The sequence below is a fragment of the Bidens hawaiensis genome, unplaced genomic scaffold (genome assembly GCF_021521415.1).
Source record: "Bidens hawaiensis isolate Kalapana, Puna unplaced genomic scaffold, B.hawaiensis_p1.1 tig00006258_1, whole genome shotgun sequence".
In the NCBI taxonomy this organism is placed as follows: Eukaryota; Viridiplantae; Streptophyta; class Magnoliopsida; order Asterales; family Asteraceae; genus Bidens; species Bidens hawaiensis.
The window spans coordinates 561,287-580,068 of record NW_027491415.1 but is presented as its reverse complement, the minus strand read 5'-3'; the positions used below and the strand labels follow the sequence as shown (position 1 = coordinate 580,068).

General features: G+C 37.3%; 3 protein-coding genes across 4 annotated transcripts; all 3 read left to right on the top strand.

The window, feature by feature from the left end:
* Positions 1-1,472: 1,472 nt before the first annotated feature.
* On the top strand, positions 1,473-8,232 carry LOC143631888 (E3 ubiquitin-protein ligase CHIP-like). 2 transcript variants are annotated; one of them, XM_077100514.1, is made up of 8 exons: positions 1,473-1,660; positions 1,789-1,856; positions 2,144-2,209; positions 3,111-3,180; positions 6,446-6,579; positions 7,182-7,326; positions 7,391-7,501; positions 7,947-8,232. In XM_077100514.1, exons 4-8 carry the CDS (start codon positions 3,118-3,120, stop codon positions 8,070-8,072), a joined length of 579 nt encoding a protein of 192 aa, XP_076956629.1. In that variant the 5' UTR covers positions 1,473-1,660; positions 1,789-1,856; positions 2,144-2,209; positions 3,111-3,117; the 3' UTR covers positions 8,073-8,232. The 2 variants fall into 2 exon arrangements, with proteins under 2 accessions (XP_076956629.1, XP_076956628.1); XM_077100513.1 differs by lacking the exons at positions 1,473-1,660; positions 1,789-1,856 and having other exon boundaries at positions 2,102-2,209.
* Positions 8,233-9,740: 1,508 nt separating this feature from the next.
* LOC143631887 (putative DEAD-box ATP-dependent RNA helicase 29) lies at positions 9,741-14,931 on the top strand. Its single transcript, XM_077100512.1, has 10 exons — positions 9,741-9,803; positions 10,583-12,168; positions 12,762-12,866; positions 13,297-13,342; positions 13,564-13,637; positions 13,794-13,849; positions 14,019-14,100; positions 14,175-14,231; positions 14,313-14,454; positions 14,531-14,931. Exons 2-10 carry the CDS (start codon positions 10,585-10,587, stop codon positions 14,749-14,751), a joined length of 2,367 nt encoding a protein of 788 aa, XP_076956627.1. The 5' UTR covers positions 9,741-9,803; positions 10,583-10,584; the 3' UTR covers positions 14,752-14,931.
* Positions 14,932-15,653: 722 nt separating this feature from the next.
* On the top strand, positions 15,654-18,133 carry LOC143631788 (uncharacterized). The gene is made up of 4 exons (XM_077100429.1): positions 15,654-15,776; positions 16,703-17,205; positions 17,728-17,790; positions 17,867-18,133. Exons 1-4 carry the CDS (start codon positions 15,665-15,667, stop codon positions 18,101-18,103), a joined length of 915 nt encoding a protein of 304 aa, XP_076956544.1. The 5' UTR covers positions 15,654-15,664; the 3' UTR covers positions 18,104-18,133.
* Positions 18,134-18,782: the final 649 nt, after the last annotated feature.

The following is an 18,782-nucleotide window of genomic DNA, read 5'->3' as shown; positions in this document are numbered from 1 at the left end:
TAGAATACTCGGTTCTATACTCGACCCGAACCGAGTGCATATGGCATGGATTTTAGAGCCAATAACAAAGCCTAAACCTGAACTGGGCATAGTTAATACCGATCATACCTGAACCGATCCCATACCCGATATCGGGTATTAGAAAAACCCGATTTATGCATCACTAGCTATAGTAGCGTCTCATGTGAAAATTATAAGACCATCCATGACCTAGTAGCTTTTTTACTCTTAAGCCTATATGTTATAAGCTAACTGTGAGTAGAATTAACTGCTGGTTAAAACACTATCTTCTTACACTCACGTGGCATATAGTGAAGCTTTAACTAACACATTGTGTGTAAAGCTTATGGTTTGGTTCACCCACGAGGCCATGATATGTTGATTAAAAACAAATATTTTGACTAGTTTGTTATAGATGGACCCCACTCACCAATTGGTGAAAATGGCGCTAAGGAGCCATCGCACCAACCCTTAGTGTCCTCGTTGCTTTTGCATGGCGCGATGATGAGGACGTTAGCAAGCACATATCCGCTTTGGCTCCCTAACTAACCCACAACGGGTGGTTTAACCAAGTAGCTATAACTTAGACCTCCAAGTCTCCAACACTAAAAACACCACGCATTTATACACCCGTAGAAATGAAATATATTAATTTGATTTAAATAAAAAAGAAAAGAAAAGTTGATCACGCGCTGTTGTTGTTTTTGTGGGGTGTGCACACCAACGGGGAAACTCATGTCTGTGGGATAGACGATCAAACTCTAGATTCAGACATCCTACACTTTAATCTGCCATAACCTCCGTGAACTAACCAACACAAATCAAGTTATCTCCTATGTTTGTCACATAAAGCCCACAAATTTGGATATGTTGGAACATATTTGCTACCTTGTATGAAGTGCCCAACTGAAAATCCGACCACAAACTCTTTATCCCCTATGCAGACGTATTGATTTCAAAATCCTTTCAATAATCGACATATATGGTATACAACTAAATTAACAGATTTTAAAACATATTCAGTTAATCTTAATGAAAGAAAAAATTAATTCTCAACTATAATCTTTTTTTTTTGAAATATATACTTCAATCTGACTCCAAACGAATAAATATAAGAAAAACCAGGACCCCTCCCCCGAGCACGGAGGAGCCACTAGACCAACCAAACCAAGACGACTACATGAAGACATTCTTACCCTAATCTGCGACTTCATTGTAAATCATTTGGATATTTATATGATATCGTTACTTAAGTTAAAAAAAAAATAGTTGCTAACCAGCAATTATCATATTTCCTTTCAATATATTTATTTATTTATTTATTTCCATATCATATAGGTCTTCCAAAATAATTTTCTTTACAATTTAAAAAATACAAAGGACCTTGACCGCACTTGTCACACACAAATACACAATCGTTGACAGACTATTGTTACTCGTCGATCGATCTAGAACCGTCATCTATCTCTCTCGCCTGCCATCGCCACCGAGTAATTTAACAAACAGGAAACAAACCAGTCGCGTAATAATCATAATATAATAATCGGCGATGGCGAAAGGTGTGAATTCAGCAGCGGAGCAAGCAGAACAACTCAAGCTAAACGGTAACCTTTATTTTAAGAAGAATAGGTTAGGTGCCGCCATCGATGCTTACACCTAGGTATTTCATTTCATTTCATTTATATTATTATCATTATTATTATTATTATTATTATTATTATTATTATTATGCACATAAGGTGTTCGACGAAATGCCGATTTATTAATTTGTTGTGTTTTGTGTTTTAGGCGATCACGCTTTGCCCTAATGTTCCGGTTTATTGGACCAATCGTGCGTTATGTCATCATAAACGCAAGTATGTACACTCTCAATTTTGTCATTTAGGGTTTGTTATGTTATGTTAGGTAACAAATTAACACAAATTAACAAAAGATTACAAATTTACAATTACATGGAGGGTTTAATATAGATGAAACTAGGTTTAGAAACTTAATCAATAAGAAACAAGGAATAGGCTTGCTCGAGAACCAGTCAGCTCGTTATTTCGAGTCCAACGACTTCACTAATTCTAACATGTTGCTCTACTGGATTTAATATTGTAATGTAAATAAGTTGATTGTGACTATTTATGTTGGTGTATAGTGAATGGGCAAGAGTTGAAGAGGATTCTCGGAGGGCTGTTGAGCTTGATCCTAAATCTGTCAAGGTGTTTCTTTTTATCATTGAATACATGCACTATTCACCTGTTGTGGTTTTTTTTGTAATGAGGTTGCGTATAAGCAGCTTGATCTTCGTACTGTTGTTTACTATGCTTACGACCTTTCGCGTGCGAGAAATAGATTCACCTATAATGTTAGATCTCTATGTGTATTCATTAGCAATGAATGTATAACATTTTTAACAATCTTCATTCAAAACGCACCTGGTTAGAATAAATTTATATCTATATATTTTAAATTGTTAGATCCACTAACATTTTTATTTTAAATGTTTTACGTATATAGATTATTAGGGAAATGTGAATTTTGATAATCTTCTTTATGCCGCTTTGTATAGTACTGATCATTATAATACAAGAAGATTTTATATGTTATGATAATCATGTTGCGGTACAAATGGAGCATAAAGTAGATATAACTCTACTTGCTATTAATATCTCATTATCATCATTGACACTTTAGATATCTTGGTTGTTCAAAGTGAACCATAGGTGTATCCACAATACAAACCTAGGTTATGGAAATCGCATTTTATCATTTGGAAACATTGCATCTAGCGGCTCTAGTCCGGTGATTCTTAGGAAACGTTGCATCTGATTTGTTACCTGTTATGTCTTTATAGAAAATCTCAACTTACTTAGATGATGTTTGCAATGACATTCTTCTCTCTCTTTCTTGCAGCTTAATAGCTCTTTATCCGACCAATAATATCTTGTTATGTGATACTGTAAATCTTATAGGCAATATAACGTCTTTTAAGATTGCAGTTCCCTAAAAAGTGTATGCTAGCTTACATCATTCTAAATCAGCTGAATTTACATTATTTGCAAATATAAACAGAGCGAACTAGCTTACATGATATGACGTGGGTCTCGTTTATATCCACAGAGACATTACATGCTAGGGCTTGCATTACTACAAAAGGAACAATATGCTGAAGGAATTAAAGCGCTTGAAAGGGTATGGATCTTACTTTCAGATTTGCGATCCTTTAAGATTAAACTGCAAAAAACCATGTTATGCTCAGATGGTTGATATTATATATAATTATCTGAATGGTTTATGTGGTCAATCAAGGTGGCATGATTGTGGACTCTAATTAATGTTTACTCTAATGTGGAAAGTTGGGATTTATTTAAAATTCCAAGAGATATCCATCGATCTTTCTGCTTGTTTATTGAAGTATAATCATAATTGTTGGGTTATGAAGGCCTTTGGGCCGGTTTTATTAGAAGGCCCGGTTTTGGCTCCTAATTATGTTTAACCCTAATCTTGTTTATTATATATATCCCATCATGTAATTGTAATCTTGGTTCTGAGCTAATAAGAAAACCTAGTTGCAGCCCGTGGACGTAGGTCCCCTCGCGGGGACCGAACCACGTTAAATTCTTGTGTCGTTTATATTTTCGTTTATGTGTGTTTATCGTTGTGCATGTGTGTGCTGTTTCGCTTCCGCGCGCCGCTTTGTTCCTAACAAGTGGTATCAGAGCTTTGGCTCGTTGTTTACACACGGTTTTGCACGGGTATCGATCGAAAAAAAAAAAAAGGTAGAAGAGGCTGGTTTGAGAAGGGCTGCTACAGTGCCGCCGCTACAATGCCGCGGTGAACAGTATCCGGCATGAACAGTGTTTCCGGCCGTGAACAGTGATTCCGGCGGTGAACAGTATTGTCAGAGATCTTCGTTTTTCTGGTTAACAGGGCTGTTCGGGGCTGTTTTTCAGGGCTGTTTGGGACGGTTTTCCGGGTGATTTTGCAATTAGAATTCCTGTTTTGGACTTCTTGGAGTTGCAGGTTTCACTCGGGCGTTGCAGGTGAAGCACCGGGTCGGGTGTTTCGGGTTTTAGGGTTTTTCTTTGGAGGTTGCTCGGCTTCAGGGAACCGGGTTTTGTGAAGACCATTTAGGTTCGGGTTCAGATTTGTTTGCAAGAGATTAGTCTGAGGTAACTTTATATAGTTTATTTACAGTTAGTTGATTTATCGGTTATTGCAAGAGCAAATCGGTTTATTTGGCAGTGTTCTGTTGAACAATCGTCAAGTTTAGGCCCGTGCCCTTGTTGTGTCTGTTCACTGTTTTCGATTTGTTCTCGTTTGTTATTGTTATAACTGAAGACGAGGTGGTTATGATCGGAATGTTTGACGGTTTGGATTTTGGTTGATTGGTTTGTCATGTGAACTTGGATATAGTACTGGTGATGGATAAACTTGGAGAAAATGGAACCAGTGGGTGTGCTGGTGACGGCATAAGTGAAAAAAAAAAATGAGGTTAGTGGCAAGTCATGTTAACTATTGCTCGTTTGGATGATCTTTCGGTTAGGGTTTGAGTTAACTGATCGTGTGTACGGTCATAGAACCCTTGGTACCGCTTGATTTCATGAAAGTTCTACTGTTGTTATAGCTGTTTGCCTGTTAGCTGGTTCGAAACTGTGATTATTACTTCTTGTTCGTTTGGAATTGTGAAGTTATATCTTGTTTGGTGGTGATCAGTGGTACACCATTTGAGAGGTTCATAATCTCGTGTTGGGTAAAGTTATTTGCCGGGATAGTACGAGTGGGGTTCATCTCATGGAGTGTTGGTGTGGCATGGGTTGGGATAACAGGAACAGTGGGGGCATAGTCGACTTGGTAGGTTGCGTAGAGGTGAGACATTTTAAGAGTCGATGTCGAAAGGTTTGGAATTCTGCTTTTGAGAATGTATCTGGGGTTGATGCATTGAGACTCAGTGAAGGCGGTGAAGACTCTTGGGTTCAAGATTCTAGTTTGCTTTATTTCTTGTTACTCACTTCAATGAAGCATTTGTTGAATCTTTTAGTTAAAGACTTTTGGAAGATACGGTCTCTGTATCGTCGGAAGAAGTGAACCAACTTCCGAGTTATAAGGTCTTGGCTCGCTGAATCGGGTAGAGCTAAGGGGTTTCAGTTTGCAGACATGAAGCCTGGAGCCACAGTGATGTTAGCTTGAGCGTATTCGGAGGTCTGAACATGTTCGGGGTTTTGGTAACAGTGGGAGCACGCGGTGTGTTCTAGGTTTGTTTCCAAAGGGACGTTGAGTTCGGAAGACTGGGAAATCCGAATGTGAAAATCTCTCCTGGTATAGTCTGCTGATTTTTGGAGAGATTATCCTCTGGAAGTCTTTGGAGCCGGTAGTGCGAGTAAGTGAGGGCCGGTTAAGATTGAGGATGAGCCATTGGCGGGTTTTGTCATGGCTGGGTCTGTGATGACCGGATTGGAGCTCTCGGGAGCTTCAATGGGCCTTTCAGGTAACTGATGGGAAGGGGCGCTGCAACTGGTGTGGATTGGTAGAAATCTTAGTTTGTTCCTAGAGAACTGGAGGCTTGGAGAACTTCTTTTGTTGAAGTTTTAGCTTGTTCTTGGAACTGGAGGCTTGGTTGATTTCTATTACTAAAGATTACTAGAGTTACTGGATGAATGAGATTGTTATATTTACTTGGATGGCAGGCTGGAATTTATCGCAAGGCCTTCAAGTGGGAGATTGTTGGGTTATGAAGGCCTTTGGGCCGGTTTTATTAGAAGGCCCGGTTTTGGCTCCTAATTATGTTTAACCCTAATCTTGTTTATTATATATATCCCATCATGTAATTGTAATCTTGGTTCTGAGCTAATAAGAAAACCTAGTTGCAGCCCGTGGACGTAGGTCCCCGCGAACCACGTTAAATTCTTGTGTCGTTTATATTTTCGTTTATGTGTGTTTATCGTTGTGCATGTGTGTGCTGTTTCGCTTCCGCGCGCCGCTTTGTTCCTAACAATAATGTGGCTGGTAACACATTTTATATAATATAGTAACAATTCAAAATGGTAATGTTTGGTCCGGGTCATAATGAGTTGGTTGGCTTGAACATACAAACTTAATGTTCATTTTTTGAACTTTTAATAACTGGTTTGTATTAAAATTTGCTTACAGAATATATATGCTTTTATTTACAATAATAGTACAACTTGTAAATAAATTGGTTTAATAATTTGTATGCATTACACTATGCTTGCAACCCGTTTTCCTTTTAGTTTGACCAATAGAGATGGACCATTACCCAAATCGACCCATTCATAAGGGTCAAATTTGCCATCGCTATCACTTGTATGAGTAATTGCTCTCAATTTTTCTACGTGCAAGCGAGGAGCAATTTTCTATAATTGTATATGCATTTTAGGAGAATAATATTGGATAACACATATTTATCAATTGTAATAGTCTTATGAGACCCATGCAGGCTTTGGATCTTGGCAGAGGTGCACATCCTCATAGTTATATGGTGGAGGAGATATGGCAGGAGCTTGCAAGTGCAAAATATAAGGAATGGCAGCGTGATTCTACTAAACGAGCTTTGTATTTGCAAAAACTCGAGTATGTATCTTCTATATTTCTTAAACTGTTCCTATCTGGCGGGTTGGGTTTGCAGGTGTCAGAATTGGTTGGGTAATTTGGGTTTACTTACAAAACAAATTTTTTCTTCATTTTTTCAAATACTTCACCGGTTAATCATGATTACAGAACAATACTATTACAACAATAACGGCGATTTAGAAGGTTGTATGGATTAGGATTTTAGATGACCTTCAACCCGTTTGACCCAGCCAACCTATTTCTGTTTTAGTCAGCTTTGTTGATTTGATCCATACGGGTCAGCAGTCAGCACCACCTACTCTGTACTATCTTCTGATTATGGATCGCCTTTTATATTTGAAACTGTTTTTTCTGCTATACACTATATTTAGACCTGGCAAACTTGTCAGGTCAGGCGGGTTCGGGTTATGGATCAAAACAGATTCTAAGACAAATGATTTCAGGTCAAAACGGGTTTTAAGAAAAATGAGTTCAGGTCAAAATGGGTTCTAAGCAAAATTTGTTCAGGTCAACACGTGTCACATATTTTGAACAATGAGTCATTTGCATAATGTTGTTATGTGCCAAGATGTTGACCCTTTATCTGTTGTTACGTTTCACAGAACATCGTGTGAGATAGCTCTTAAAGAAAATCATTTGCATAATATCAGCCAAGATGAAGACGGTATTATGGATTCAATTTCAGAGCAATTAGCAGCTCTGAAATTAGTATTCAGCAAAGCTGCAGAAGCCGACAAACCTACAGACGTAAGTTGTTTTTTTTTCTTTTTGAATTCAAGTTTCCTTCTTAGTGGCACATCTGTAATTTCAGGTGCCAGATTATCTTTGCTGCAAAATAACACTCGATATATTTCGTGACCCCGTCATTACACCAAGCGGTTTAACTTATGAAAGAGCCATCATTCTTGATCATCTAGAGAAGGTATTATTGCTTTACGCAACATTAGTATAATAGTTAAGAGTAGGTTGCACAAATGGTCCCTGTATTTTAACCATATTGCAAGTTTGGTTTCCAGATTTTAGTAATTGCAAGCTTATTACGAAAATCTGTGAGATGACAGACGGGTGCACTTTTAATCTTCATCGTTAATCTTGGTTAGTTTTTAACGGAAAAGTGATTTCGTGTGTGACTCATATGAGGGCAATTGTGTCAAGTTTGAAAAGACACAATTACCTTCACATGAATGACACCCGAAATCATTTTTTGTTAAAAACTAACCAGGATTAACAATGGCCGGGGACTAAACGTGCAGCCTTCTCACAAATGTTTGGACTAAGTTTGCGATTTTTAAAATATGGAGATCATATTGGACCATTTGTGCAGTGTAATTTTTTTTAAACCTTACATTAAACCGAGGTTGTTGCAGGTGGGGAAGTTTGATCCGATCACTCGTGAAAGTCTTCACCCGTCGCAACTAGTACCGAATTTGGCAATTAAAGAAGCAGTAGAAGCATACTTGGAAAAACATGGGTGGGCATATAAGATGGATTGAAATATATTGTGGTGGTAAATACATTTACTAGAGATTGATGTTTTTGCACCCTAAAACTCTGGTGGTGCATTAATATGTTGTACAGTTTCATCTATGCCTTTGTTCTTTTGGTATGTGGTACATTTGGCTTTTGTGCTTGTACAGTTGAGTGGCAAAACTTGGTACACTGACTAGTATTTCTTTCCCCAACCCCCCCTCCCCAAAGGGTTTATTGCTTTGCTTATTTATTAAAAATAAGCAGCCATTTTTTATATCTTGAGTTCCGTAGGAATAATCCTTAATGGCCCGATGTGCTCCCGTGCTAAAACCACAAGGAGGCTAATACTAGGTATTGTCTCGAAAATTTTGGATTTAGTATTTTATAAATGTGATAAATGAATAGATGTTGGGATAGAATGTAAACATGCCTTAGACCTTCAAATGAATGCTATTTATTTACAAAAAGTAAACTTAGAATTGATCAGGGTAAGCTGACTTTTTTGTTGTGTATTTAAGCAAAATTATAACCTCTTATGTGAGTTACATAGCGACGTATGACAGTATTTAACATAATTAGTTAAACTCTTATTTACATATTCTTAGATAAGTTTGATGTATTTATGGATGTAGAATCATATGACTTCGACGTGTTTGGTATAAAAAGACTGTTATATGTAAATCCAACTTTGGTCAAGTCTGCAATATTGTGCTACATCTGTAACCATCGCTATATATTATAAAACGTCTGTGCGGCTGGAGACGGTGGCTGCTAGAGATAGTCGAAGAAGAGGAAAAATCATGTGCATGTTGTATAGTTTGGAGACCCAGTTGAGGGATGAAGATGTCCGGCGACAGAAAAACATATGCAGTGTTCTCTTTTGTCGAGAGAGACGGAGAAACAACACAAAGATCTAGTACATAACACCTGCAAAGTCAAAGTAGATGGTTGAAACATGGGTGGTAACAAAGGTACGTGTCAAAAGCTAAGTAACTTGTCTCATATATAGTAAATGAACAGTGTTTTTGTGAGACAACTGTCATCTAGTATTTTCATTTATATATAATGCAATAACTACTTATCTAATACGTCCAACAAGTGACCTGAAGCCTGGAACTACAAATATTAAAGCAAGTAGAACAACTCTTTGATCAAAACACTGGCAAGCCGAGGACATATAATAAACATGAAGTAATTGAGCTAACATTACATTTTTTTGAAACAATGGATTAACTACAAAACAATGGATTTTTCCGGGTATCTGACGAGATAACCGGAGTAGGAGTTAGGGTTTCATAAATCAAGTTCGAGCCGTCACAACGCACAGGTTTGTAACCTGTTCTATATCGTATCTCATGAGCAAAAGACCCCAAGATATTAAGTATCAACTATTAGAGCATCCGTAGTAAAAGTGAAAAACACCGGTCATAGTAACTTTTTCCAATATAACGCGTAATAGTTTTAATTACTTGAAAATAATAATAAAAATGATAAACAACATGAATATAGTGGGTCAAATAAATAAACAAATAGAAATAGCCCAAGCTCAAATTAACCGGGTTCAACCCAATAATTTCAATCTCTAGGGTTTCAACTCTACAACTCAAGTCGGGTCGGTTCAAACCTTCACGGGTTAACCTCTGCAAGTCTATTTGAAGACAGACAAATCAGTCCGCCGCACAGATATTATTATTAGTATTATTATTATTATTGTTACTTCGGTTGCTGTAGCTGTGCTTCTTCCTTCCTATAAGGTATTGTGTATTGTATTGTATTGGCATGTATTATTTACCTGGATAATAATAATAATAAGTCGAATAATGTGTTAATATAATTCCAGTAACAACCTCTAATTTTGTTCTTAGTTTTATAAACCCTAAGTTTGATTGTGAAATTATGCATTTGTTAGGTCATTTTGATATAAATTATTTGTGAATGATTAACCTAATATGTTGCATAAACCAAACTAGAACTTCCAATTAGGTGTGCAGACGAGCCGAGCCAAGCCAAGCCGGAGCTCAACTAGGCTTCTGTTAACTTACGAGAGCTCGAGGCTTGTGAGTTGTTTTATCAAGCTCGAGTTCGGCTTGTTTATTATTTATTAACTAATTTCTGTATCTATAATTATATATTTTTTTTAAATATAATTTTATATATGTCATTGTATATTTTTAAGTTTTTATTATCATAATTTTATATATAATATGAATACATGGATAATAAATAATAAAATTAATATAAATAATAGGCTTGTTTAGGCTCACGAGCCAGCTTGAGCTCAATAAGTGAAGCTCAGGCTTGGACTCGCTTTTCAAACAAGCTTATGTTAAGGCTCGGGCTCGGAACTTTTTAAAGAGTTGACCTCGAGTAGCTCTTGCGCAGTTGCACCCCTACTTTCAATTATGTTGAAACTTGCAAAATCATGGCTGATAGGTTTAGTTTAAGAATGTTTTTACTTTAGGTTGTGAAATATGTATATTTTATATTACATACAGAGATATTTAATCTTGAAAGTTTAATTTTTTTTATGTAGGGATGGGTCATCTTGTAAGCTCTGTAACGGAGTTGAAGAAGAAAGAGAAGGTAGCTAAAAAGGCGAAATCTGGTGGGTTTGAATCGTTAAATTTAAGCTTAAATGTGTTCAGAGGCGTTAAACGTAAAGGGTATAGAGTACCAACGCCTATACAACGTAAAACAATGCCTATTATTCTCTCTGGTGCTGATGTGGTGGCAATGGCAAGGACAGGGTCCGGTAAAACCGCAGCCTTTTTGATTCCCATGCTCGAGAAGCTGCAGCAGCATGTCTCTCAGTCTGGTGTCAGAGCTCTAATTTTGTCACCTACCCGTGATCTTGCTCTTCAGACACATAAGTTTACCCAAGAACTTGGCCAATTCACCGACCTTCGTGTTAGTTTATTGGTTGGTGGTGACAGCATGGAAAGTCAGTTTGAAGAATTGGCACAGAGTCCGGATATCATAATTGCAACTCCGGGTCGGCTCATGCATCATCTGGAAGAGGTGGACGATATGTCATTGCGATCAGTTGAATATGTGGTTTTTGATGAAGCCGACAGTCTCTTTAGCATGGGGTTTGCCGAGCAGTTGCACAGAATCCTTATGCAGCTAAGTGACAATAGGCAGACATTGCTCTTTAGTGCAACATTACCTAGTGCACTTGCTGAATTTGCCAAAGCAGGTCTACGGGACCCGCAGCTTGTGCGTCTTGACTTGGAGACCCGAATTAGTCCCGACCTGAAACTCACATTTTTCACCTTAAGGCAGGAAGAAAAGTTAGCTGCTTTACTGTATTTGATTAGGACTCATATCGGAGATGAAGAGCAGTCGATAATATTTGTCTCTACAAAACATCATGTTCAGTTTCTTGGTCATCTGTTGACAGAAGAAGAATTAGAGCATTCTGTTTGTTATGGCGATATGGATCAAGTTGATCGCAATAACAATGTCTCACGGTTTAGATCAAGGAAGACCAAGCTTTTAATTGTGACCGATATTGCAGCTAGAGGGATTGACATTCCGTTGCTTGACAATGTTATCAATTGGGATTTTCCTTGTAAACCAAAGCTTTTTGTGCATCGGGTGGGTAGGGCTGCGAGAGCTGGTCGGACTGGTACCGCATTTTCTTTTGTGACATCTGAAGACATGCCTTATGTTCTGGATCTACATCTTTTTCTATCTAGACCAATTAGGCCTGCACCGACCGAGGAAGAGGTTTTGCATGATATGAAGGAGGTTATGTCAGATATTGATCTGGCAATGGCCAATGGTGAAACGGTGTATGGGCGTTTTCCCCAAACGGCCATTGATCTTATGGCAGATAGAGTTCGTGTAATACTTGATTCGTCTACAGAATTGGACTGTTTGTTGAGGCCTTGTGAACGAGCATTCCGTTTGTACACCAAAACAAAAGAGAAGCCTTCCAGGGAGTCTGCTAAAAGAGCTAAAAATTTGCCTCGTGAGGGGTTGCATCCGATGTTTATCAAAGTACTGGAGGGCAATGAGTTGTCTGCATTAGCGTTTTCCAAGAGCTTAAAAGCATACAGAGCAAAGCAAACTGTCCTGGAATCTGAAGGTCATGCTGCCAAAGCAAAGCATTTGCAGGTAATAGTTTTTATTTTTGTCTATACTTGTTCTTCATGATATCCTGATTAGAGTAATTTGAACCTGTTTGCATTATTATATGAATACTTGTTGTGTCTGTTTGCATTGTGTCTCATGCACTCTTGGCACTTCACTAGGAACATGCATACCTTATGTACAACAGGACTATTAAGCTTCTGCCTATGTTTCATTCTACAATCAATTTTTAATGCTCTAACGGAATAGTAAATGAAGGTTAAACACTTTGTTGCCTTTGCTGCTTCTGAGGAAGTTATTGCTTATATGTTCTTTTTTCTTCATGTTTACTTTTTTTTATTGCCTCGTGTTCCTATCTATGTTTAAAGAAGGTTTTATGCTTACATTTTGACAAGGTATCTTGGTACGTGGTTTAACTCGCATTTACCTCATGTGCTTCCAAGTTTTGGTTTCTTAAAATGATGTTGCTAAGAACATTGTTTTGTTTTATAAACACAAGCTTTATATGCAGAAGGAATAAGCACATTTTTTAAACTAGTTATCGATTAAGTTCAAATACGAAGATGAGAACGAAGTGTTTTTTTTTCTCTATGCTTATTTTGTTGTATTATTTTCAGGGACCTGCTGGGCAATGGGTTGATGTTATGAAGATGAAACGAGCTGTTCATGAGAGGATCATTAATAAAGTAAACCAACAGCACTCTAGCAATCGTTTAACAGAGGTGAATTCACATCTTGCATTTTTTGAACTAATCATGCATTTGCACCAGGGATTGATTACATGTTATTTCATTTTCAGTATGAGGTGCATTTTTTTTCTAATTTGTCCAAATACACAGATACCAATATCATTACTTAATGATGTATCTTGACTTCACAATAACATCATTCATCCTGAATAGTCTAGATTATTTATGTTTTATAGGGTGACCTCTAGCGTCTCTCTCGTACCTATTAAAATAGTTATGTAAGCCAGTAAGTGGACTTATCATGCGCAATATCAAAGTCTATATATAGAGCCCCTATGCCACCCAATACACACTTACCTTTATGGTTCAACTATACTAAGCGGTTGGTTTTCTAAAAGCACATTGGCCTGGATCTTTTTTCACTTTATTTAGCTGACACATGAAATGGCTATATGCTTTGCAGGAAGTTGAACCTACAGATAATATTTCAACAGGCAAGGGAAAGAAAGGTTTGTTATTTAACTGACACCTAAGTCGTTTGCTAGATGCATTCACTTTCATATCTTTGTTATACTTTAGAAATCAAATATTTGATGGATGCTTTATATTTAAAAAGCATCTGTTGTCCCTTAAGCAAGCGTAGATTTTTGTTATACTCGCTTAGGAAGGAATCAATATTTCTTTATGTATTACGTATCTGTAGTTCATCATTGATATGAAATTCTTGCAGTTTCTGGTAGTAAAAGGAAGGCACAGTGCTTCAAGGATGAGGAGTTTTTTATAAGTTCAGTGCCAACAAATCAAGTAGGTTATCATTCCCTTAAATATTATATTTAACGGTTTTGATGTAAACGCTATCCTTTAAGTTATCTATGAATTTGCTTTCCAACTATCAATTACCTGGCATCAGCGTGTTCAATTTTATTATTTGATTCTTATATATCTTCTTTTCGATGTCAGCATTTTGAGGCAGGCCTCTCTGTCAGAAATAATCAAGGCGGCTTTGCTTCCAACAGGTATACTCTTATTATATGCTAATCGCTTATGTCATTAGTTGGCTCTTGTATCATTTTGGTACTTCGTTCTAACTTGCAAAAGGTGCTTGTAAAGTAAAAGCATGGGTCACATACACATGTTGTATATTATAAAAGTTGAGGCATTGACTTGTATTTATCAATTGATTAGGTTGGATTCGGCTGTCCTCGATCTCGCTGCAGATGATAGTGGGGGATTACAGAAGCAGAAGTCTGCATATCATTGGGATAAGGTTGGTTTGGTTTTTCAATAATAATTCTTTACTTTACCTATTCTCTCAACATCCTTCATTTTTTCTGATGACAGAGGAGTAAAAAATACGTTAAATTGAACAATGGCGACCGAGTCACTGCTAGTGGGAAGGTACATTATTTACATACATTCTCCTGTCAATTTGTCTTTTCCTTAAGTTGTATGAAGCACCCACTGATATACTGTATACAGATAGTAACAGAGAGCGGTTCAAAAGGAAAGGCAAATAAAACCGGATTATATAAAAGATGGAAGGAAAAATCTCACAGTAAGATATCTTCCCAAGGAACAAACAATGAAGGCGGCAGCGCCACGGAATCTACAAGCCTAAGAGGTATGACCATCTAATCTTGTATTATGAATTTTCACTCATTTGCATTTGACTGTTATTAATAAATTTGTGGTTTTAGGAGGAGGGCGTGGAATGCAAAGAGGGAGAGGGTTCAGAGGTGGGAATAAGGGCCGTCCGGTTCCTAACGTTCATGTGCGTTCAGAGGTGAAAACGCTAGATCAAGTTCGGAAAGATAGGCAGACGAAGGCAACGAAAGCGGCGTTGATGAAGAATAACTCGAAGAAGAAGGGGAACAAGTTTGGGAAAAATGGTGGTAAAAGGGGAAAGGGAAGGAAATAAAGATAAATGCCAAGATTTTGACAATTGAGCTTCTATCTTCCCTTTGCTGCCATCAGGGAGATTTTTGTTACATGATTAGTAAAATGTTAAGATTTGCCTTTTTATTAATTTTTTATAAGTATACTTACCATAAGAATTATTATGCAATCATTGTGGCTGATATTTGTTTTATCACATTTGTCTTAGAAAGTTTTTAAAGTTGAGTTAAACCGGTTTTATTACATTTGTCTTATAAAGTCTGGACTGGACAACGAACTGAACGTCTTAATGGTTCATTGGTCAAACTGGATTTAGGAACCGGTAACACTATAAATACTATTATTTGTTATCATTCTAAGTATGAAAAAGCATTAAAAATATGCTATAGTTTAACTGTTCATATATTTCAAGTTTATGACATAATACGCTAAGGTAGTAGAGCAAAATAAAAGAAATAAAATAATCCTAATTATAGTCTCAGCTTCATTCTTGACTCGCGTCAGTCCAAACTAAAGGTGCATTAATTTACCAACGGTTTGTGACTAACGAATTGTTACTCGTTAGTCTATGTTTATGTAGCACGCTTGGTTGCCAATAAACATCTATGTGGGCAGTCTTACGTGACAATTCACACGTTTGTTTTTAAGAAAATTGGTTTTAAAAACTCTCAACTATGTCATATTGACAAATAACAGTTCAAATTAAAAGTGTATTTTTCTTTCAAGAGTCTAACCAAATGTGTATTCACTAGAATACAACTTTGTTTTAAAACGCTCTGCTCTAATCCAAGTGTGAAGTTGAAATTATTTTGGATTATTTTTATAGAATAACTGAATAAGAAACAAAACCAGACGTGAGTTTTAGCTCCTCCGTAAAAAGCCTTGGCTGCGGTAACGTCATCGGCGTTGTGGGATGAATAATTAATAATTAATTAATGGCTGCACTTGCACTACTTCCCTTGGCGGCTGCTCATCCCGCCGACAATCAAACGCCGCCTGTTTTCAAATGGCGTTTGCTTTTATCTTATGACGGCACTCGGTTTTCAGGTCTTTTCTTTTCCTTATCCATTTCACTAATTTCATACCTCTTAAATTGTCTACTACTAATTCCATTTCTATTGGTGTAAACTAATTGGACTCGTTTTCGCTCTTGACTCATTTATTATTTATTAATTAATTAATTTATATATGTTTTTAATTATTTTTAAATATTTTCCAAAAATCCTTCAAGCTCACGTGGTACCTTAAGGAAGCCAAAGCTCAGCTCGAGCTCGGCCGTGTAATGTGTAATTAATACATAAAAAGTTCAAAAGAGGTCAAACTTAAGAATACACAAAGCGAGCTTTATTTGAGGCTGGCGCTTGCCTAAGCTCGGGTTGTTTCAAGCTTTTTATCCATCCGATCTAGAGGAGCTCGAGAACTGCTTGGCTTGTTTGCACCCTACTTACTGATGACTGATCAGTTCTATGTTATAAACCTCCTTCATGTCACTTGTAGCTGCTAATTTAATATTTAATGCAATTTTGAATACCACTTTTAGGCTTACTGTTTCTAGGGGTGTATACGAGCCGAGCCTGAGCTTGAGCTTAGTCACGCTCAAGCTCAGCCTGTTTAACTTACAATGAACTCGAGCTCGGCTCATGTTTTATTTATTATTTAATTTATATATATTTTAATTTTTCACGTATATTTTTAATTATAATTTTATCTATAACATATTATTAAGTTGCTTTTCTGCTAGTTTTATACATAACATTAATTATTAAATAAATATATACACATAACAGGCTCATGAGCCAGCTCGAGCTTGGTCTCATTTCCTGAACCAGCTTATTTTTTGGCTTGAATTCATTTAAGCTTGGCTCAATTCGAGTTTTCTCGTGAGTGGCTTGCTTTTACACCCCTAACTGCTTCTAGGATCTAATGACAGTAAGGGTATGATGAGAAATTAAATTAGTTTTTTGATAATTTAGGCTGGCAGTATCAGCCGTCAACGCCAACCTTACAAGGCGTCTTGGAACAAGCCTTAACTCGAGTTACAAAGCTCGAACGTAAGGACCTGTGTTTAGTTGGTGCAAGCAGGACCGACACAGGAGTTCATGCTCTTGGTCAGGTGGCACACTTTGTTACACCTTTCAATTATAACGAACTGCAGGCTATGCACGCAGCACTCAACGGTCTTCTTCCTCCTGATGTTCGAGTCAGAGAAGTCAGCCCTGCACTGCCTGAATTTCATGCTCGGTTTTCAGTTACTGGAAAGATTTATCGGTACATGATTTATAATGATACTGTCATGGACCCATTTCATCGTCTATATGCTTATCATAATCTTTCCAAGCTCAATATTTGTGTCATGAAGGAAGCGGCCAAGTATTTTGTAGGGAAACATGATTTTTCTGCGTTTGCGAATGCACAACGCAATGACCGTGTAGTTAGCCCAGTGAAGAGTATACTCCGAATGGATATAATTGAAAAGGTATGCATTTTATGAAATTCTAGATACTTGTAAGGATGCAAAAGCTCGAAATGAGCCGAGTTTTTTCGAGCTCGAGCCTCAAATAAAGCTCGTTTACTTATCAAGCTTAAGCTCAAGCCTTGTATGGGAAGCTCGTTTAGGCTTGTCTAGTCTTGTGTATTTTTAAGTTTTACCTCTTTTGGACTTCTATGTATTAGTTTCACACTTCAAAGTCGAGCTCGAGCCGAGTTTTGGCTCATTTAAGTGACTACACGAGCTCAAGCCGAGCTTAGACTTGTAGGCTTTTCTCAAAAATATAAAAAAATAATAAAAAAAGTTATCTAAAGTTTAAATTGATAAATAATAAACGAGCCGAGCCCGAGCTTGAAAACACAGCTCACGAGCTGTGCTCAAGTTTTAGAAAAAGAGCTCGAGCTCTCGTAAGTCAAAACAAGCCAAGCTCGAGCCTAGCCGAGCTTGGGCTCGACTTGGTTCGTTTGCATCTCTAGTCACACTTCAGTGGCCTGAATTGTTGTTTTATAGGGACCCATTTTGCATGTTGAAGTTGAAGGCTCGGGTTTTCTGTATAGGCAAGTCCGAAACATGGTACACCGTCCTTTCTTGTGAATCTATACTAGTTATCCGAATGCATATAGTCTCACAACTTTATTATGTTTTATAGGTTGCTTTATTGCTACAAATCGGGAAAGAGGCGCTCCCACCAGAAATTGTTCCAAAAATTTTGGCAACACGTGATCGCAAGGAGCTTGCAAAGGTCGCTCTGGTTGCCCCGCCTCATGGTCTTTGTCTTGTCCAGGTCATGTATAATGAGGAACATCTTCAGCTTCCTGAGGATGGGCCTGCAACTAGTTTTGGCAGGCATCATAGCATTAGCAAATGTAAACTGCAATATTATTAAAGTTTTGACCAACACCTTTTAAGCGCGTGCACTTGTGAGCTCACCGCCCGTTTATCTTGCATGTTGATTTTTGTTGCTGTCATACGACGAAGAATTTCACTAGAGATGAAGTTTAATAATACACGAGAATCTTCTCTCGAGTTTGGTGAACACCACTCGAGTAGTACTCAACTTGTTTACATTGTTACAACAACATACATACCCAGTAATAATCCCACCAGTAGCAACTACTTACCACATAAGAATATTATGATTTCGAATTCGATTCGTTAGTGTGCTTGACCACAATCGATGTCTAACTACCATTTGGTAACTTTCACTACTTTAACATCTCAAAAAGACAAAACACATTCTAATTGTGCTTACTTAACACTTGATAAACTGCCACCGATGAGGGACGATAACATCAACAACTTAATCGACTTATCATGCGATGTATTCGACGCAATAGAATCTTGTTTTTGAATAGATTGTAGATATTGATTAGACAAAACACCCAACCTCTTTTGAGCTAGTAAACCTAAAAGACTCAAGAGACAAGTTAGAAAGACAAGTATAAGAAGTGGTTTTTATTTCTTTTCAGTGATGTTTACATATAAGGGGAGAGTCTTTTTTAACTTTACGGAAACAAGTTGGGTTCATTTGAGCAACTTTTTTCAAAATATTTCAATAATATAAT

Excerpts from the sequence above, each read along its gene's own strand:
- LOC143631888 (XM_077100513.1), top strand. The coding sequence starts at position 2,130 with ATGTTGGTGTATAGTGAATGGGCAAGAGTTGAAGAGGATTCTCGGAGG. Across the intron at positions 2,210-3,110 it reads GATCCTAAATCTGTCAAGGT|ACATTACATGCTAGGGCTTG; the intron begins GTTTCTTTTTAT and ends ATATCCACAGAG. Across the intron at positions 3,181-6,445 it reads GAATTAAAGCGCTTGAAAGG|GCTTTGGATCTTGGCAGAGG; the intron begins GTATGGATCTTA and ends AGACCCATGCAG.
- LOC143631887 (XM_077100512.1), top strand. The coding sequence starts at position 10,585 with ATGGGTCATCTTGTAAGCTCTGTAACGGAGTTGAAGAAGAAAGAGAAG. Across the intron at positions 12,169-12,761 it reads CCAAAGCAAAGCATTTGCAG|GGACCTGCTGGGCAATGGGT; the intron begins GTAATAGTTTTT and ends TATTATTTTCAG. Across the intron at positions 13,343-13,563 it reads AACAGGCAAGGGAAAGAAAG|TTTCTGGTAGTAAAAGGAAG; the intron begins GTTTGTTATTTA and ends AAATTCTTGCAG.
- LOC143631788 (XM_077100429.1), top strand. The coding sequence starts at position 15,665 with ATGGCTGCACTTGCACTACTTCCCTTGGCGGCTGCTCATCCCGCCGAC. Across the intron at positions 17,206-17,727 it reads GAATGGATATAATTGAAAAG|GGACCCATTTTGCATGTTGA; the intron begins GTATGCATTTTA and ends GTTGTTTTATAG. Across the intron at positions 17,791-17,866 it reads ATAGGCAAGTCCGAAACATG|GTTGCTTTATTGCTACAAAT; the intron begins GTACACCGTCCT and ends TATGTTTTATAG.